Here is a 3,017-nt window from a genome sequence, read left to right on the forward strand (position 1 = left end):
GAGAGAGAGAGAGAGAGAGAGAGAGAGAGAGAGAGAGAGAGAGAGAGAGAATTAGTGGTTTGCCTACATGTCTGTGTGAGGCGGTTGGATCACCTGGAATTGGAGTTACATATGGTTGTGAGCTACCAGGTGGGTGGGTCCTGGGAATTGAACCTGAGTTCCCTGGGAGCGGAGCAATCTCTTCAGCCCTCTTTGTCTCTCTAGTTCCAACTGTCCTAAAACCTCATACTGGCAACGAGACTTTATATATATAAAAACAACAACAACAACAACAACAACAAATGATCGCACACTGGACTCTGTGTTAAGGTTTTACATACTGAGCAGATGATACCCATTTTGCTGTATTTGAGGTTAGGAAAAGCTAAATGACTAAAGAAATCACACCAACAATGAAAGACAGAGCCGAATTCAAAACAGCCCCTCCAGAGACTTGCCTGTCGGCTAAGCTGCATCCTCTGTTACATAGGGTTAGTTGGACTGGAAGAGAACTCCAAACACATGGGTCTTCTCTGCTTTTTCACAAGGGAAGACCTCACCCCAGGAACATAGGATGCTACTGTTGGTTCCTTCCCCAGGGTTAGGACAATACTAACCCTCCTACATCTTACAACTTCAAAGCCCACGGTAAAATCCAAAGCCTCTATCGCTCAACTCACCTCTAGGAGGCTGCCAACCACTAGGAGTGGGATAATGTTTATGTTTTGGCGGCTCTGGGATTTTGGTAGGCGGAAGCAGGCGCTCCACAAATTGGTATTCATCCACAGACTCCACAAAGCCGGGGTTATCAGGAGGCCCCTGGGTCTGGCTCTAAGGCAAAACAAACAATCTTTCCTTTAGTTTAATTAACCCAAGAGAACTTTGGCAAAAATAAATAAATAAATAAAAATTTTTTAAAAAGCATGAGTAAAGACTTGAACTGAGAAAAGCACCAGACTTCGATTTTTTAGTGGGCCTGATACCGGGGGTGGGGGTGACCTGAAAAAATAACTCAGAATCCCAAGACGTCTCCAGGACTCAAATGGCAAACGTGCATAATCCGGAAGAGCCGATGAAGCATACGACTGACAAATACGGTATTCTTCAGTATTTGTCTTTGAACATGGTTTGGAAACTCTTTAACTCCGAAATGACCGGCTTGACCGACCAGGGACCGAGCGGGGACAGATAGCTGCTCGAGGGATGCGGCAGCCACATTCCAAAACCCAGACTCTCCAAGTGCAGTGCAGGCTCTGCGCCTGCCCTCTCCACCCTGACTCTACCCTGGATACAAGAATGAAGCGGAGTACAGAGCAAACCTAAGGCCTCGTAAGGGAATACGAAGCGCAGGGTGGTCACGAGCAACAGTGAGGCTCACACACAGCCTTCTGTCCTCCGGGTTCTCACCAGCTTCCGTCGCCCGTAGCTCGGACGGAGGCAGCTCCTCCAGTCCTGCAAAGCAACTCGGAACACGGCTGCTGCCATCTTGGCTCCTCAACGGAGTGTCATCTGCGCGCGCAGCCGGGTTCGCCCCGCCTCCTTCGGCGCGCGCAGCCCACAAGGAACGAACGCCTACGTAGAGCGTCAGGGACGGGCTAGGACGGCGGTGGGCGATACAAACCACCGGCGATCCGCGCGGTCGCGCAGCAGTGACGTCACACGCAGCAGGCGGTGAGGACGTGCGCGCCCCCACTTCTTCCTCTTTCTCGACTCCATCTTCGCGGTAGCAGCAGCGGCGTCCGCGGGCTAGGTGAGACACGGGGGACTGCTGGGCCTGGGGCGCTCGGTAGCCAGCCGTCTACGGGCTCAGAGGGTGCGGGGAAGGCAAAGCACAAACGCGGTTCTGCGGCCTTCGCTCCGTCTTCATCCGGGTCCCCGGCGAGCCTGGCCTTCCGCATGGGAGACCGCGCAGTCCCCCGCCCTGATTCCCGTGCCGCGACCTTTCTCCTGGGGTGTTCCCGATCGTCACTCACAAGCCTTTCTTTCTTCAGTAGCCAACATGCAGCTCTTTGTCCGCGCCCAGGAACTGCACACCCTCGAGGTGACCGGCCAGGAGACGGTCGCCCAGATCAAAGTAAGTCCTGATCCCACCTCACTGTGCCCCTTTTCCCCCAGGCCCACGGGGAAAGTTTGTCTACTTATAAACATTGCTCCTTTTTTGCCTTCAGGCTCATGTGGCCTCCCTGGAAGGCATTGCCCCCGAAGATCAAGTCGTGCTTCTGGCAGGCTCGCCGCTGGAGGATGAGGCCACCCTAGGCCAGTGTGGCGTAGAGGCCCTGACCACTCTGGAAGTAGCTGGCCGCATGCTGGGAGGTGAGAGCTTTTTTTCACTTAGTTAGTCGGATGTCTGTAGGAAAGCCATGTGACAGGTCATTTCTCTGGTAGTATATTTGTGCCTTCTAGGGACTTTAGATCGTAGGGGTAGTTAAGTCTTTAACTATAGACTGTGATTCTCACTGTCCCCACTAAAATTTTGAAACCTGGTGGTAGGGAGGCAGTGAGGCAATCGGATCACTGTGAGTTCTAGGCCAAACAGGGCAAAACGAGGGTAATAATTCAAGTCTGGTTAGTAGGTCCTCTGTGCTCCTGGCTTTGCTCTGTGTATAGAATGTTAGCTAAGGGTATGGGTTGGTTTTTAAGAGTCGTTGCCTTAGTATCGGCCCTCAGCATTGCACAAACTGGTTGTGACTTGAAGTGGAAGACAGCCATGGACAGCTATGTTGTGACCCTGTCTCTAAATCGGTAACTTTGTTTCATTCTTTGTTGAGTCCAACTTGTCATGAAAAGTGCTAGAGTTGAGGGAGGAAGAGTTGCCCTGGGCGGGACCTTCCTACTTAACCTGATCCCTTTCTCCCGCCCCTAACACAGGTAAAGTTCATGGTTCCCTGGCTCGGGCTGGAAAAGTAAGAGGTCAGACTCCCAAGGTGAGTGATTGGTGTTCGGACTTTGCTTCGTTCTATCACAGCAAAGTGAAGACCTTTGGATTTCCTCTCTCTCTCTCTCTCTCTCTCTCTCTCTCTCTCTCTCTCTCTCTCTCT

The 3,017-nt window shown here is 52.0% G+C and overlaps 2 protein-coding genes across 2 annotated transcripts in view; one reads left to right on the top strand and one right to left on the bottom strand.

The window, feature by feature from the left end:
- Positions 1-1,494, bottom strand: part of Mrpl49 (mitochondrial ribosomal protein L49) — a 4,091-nt gene extending 2,597 nt beyond the window's left edge. The window contains exons 1-2 of the mRNA XM_021197547.2: positions 1,387-1,494; positions 660-810 (exon numbers count right to left, since the gene is read on the bottom strand). Coding sequence (XP_021053206.1) covers positions 660-810; positions 1,387-1,464 — 229 coding nt within the window. The 5' untranslated portion in view covers positions 1,465-1,494. The remainder of the gene's footprint in view (positions 1-659; positions 811-1,386) is intronic.
- A 124-nt stretch (positions 1,495-1,618) lies between these two features.
- Fau (FAU ubiquitin like and ribosomal protein S30 fusion) overlaps positions 1,619-3,017 on the top strand; it is a 1,884-nt gene continuing 485 nt past the window's right edge. The window contains exons 1-4 of the mRNA XM_021213814.2: positions 1,619-1,729; positions 1,971-2,053; positions 2,148-2,292; positions 2,848-2,948. Of these exons, the coding sequence (XP_021069473.1) occupies positions 1,979-2,053; positions 2,148-2,292; positions 2,848-2,948 (321 nt within the window). The 5' untranslated portion in view covers positions 1,619-1,729; positions 1,971-1,978. The remainder of the gene's footprint in view (positions 1,730-1,970; positions 2,054-2,147; positions 2,293-2,847; positions 2,949-3,017) is intronic.

This window comes from Mus pahari, chromosome 1 (genome assembly GCF_900095145.1).
Source record: "Mus pahari chromosome 1, PAHARI_EIJ_v1.1, whole genome shotgun sequence".
Classification (NCBI taxonomy): Eukaryota; Metazoa; Chordata; class Mammalia; order Rodentia; family Muridae; genus Mus; species Mus pahari.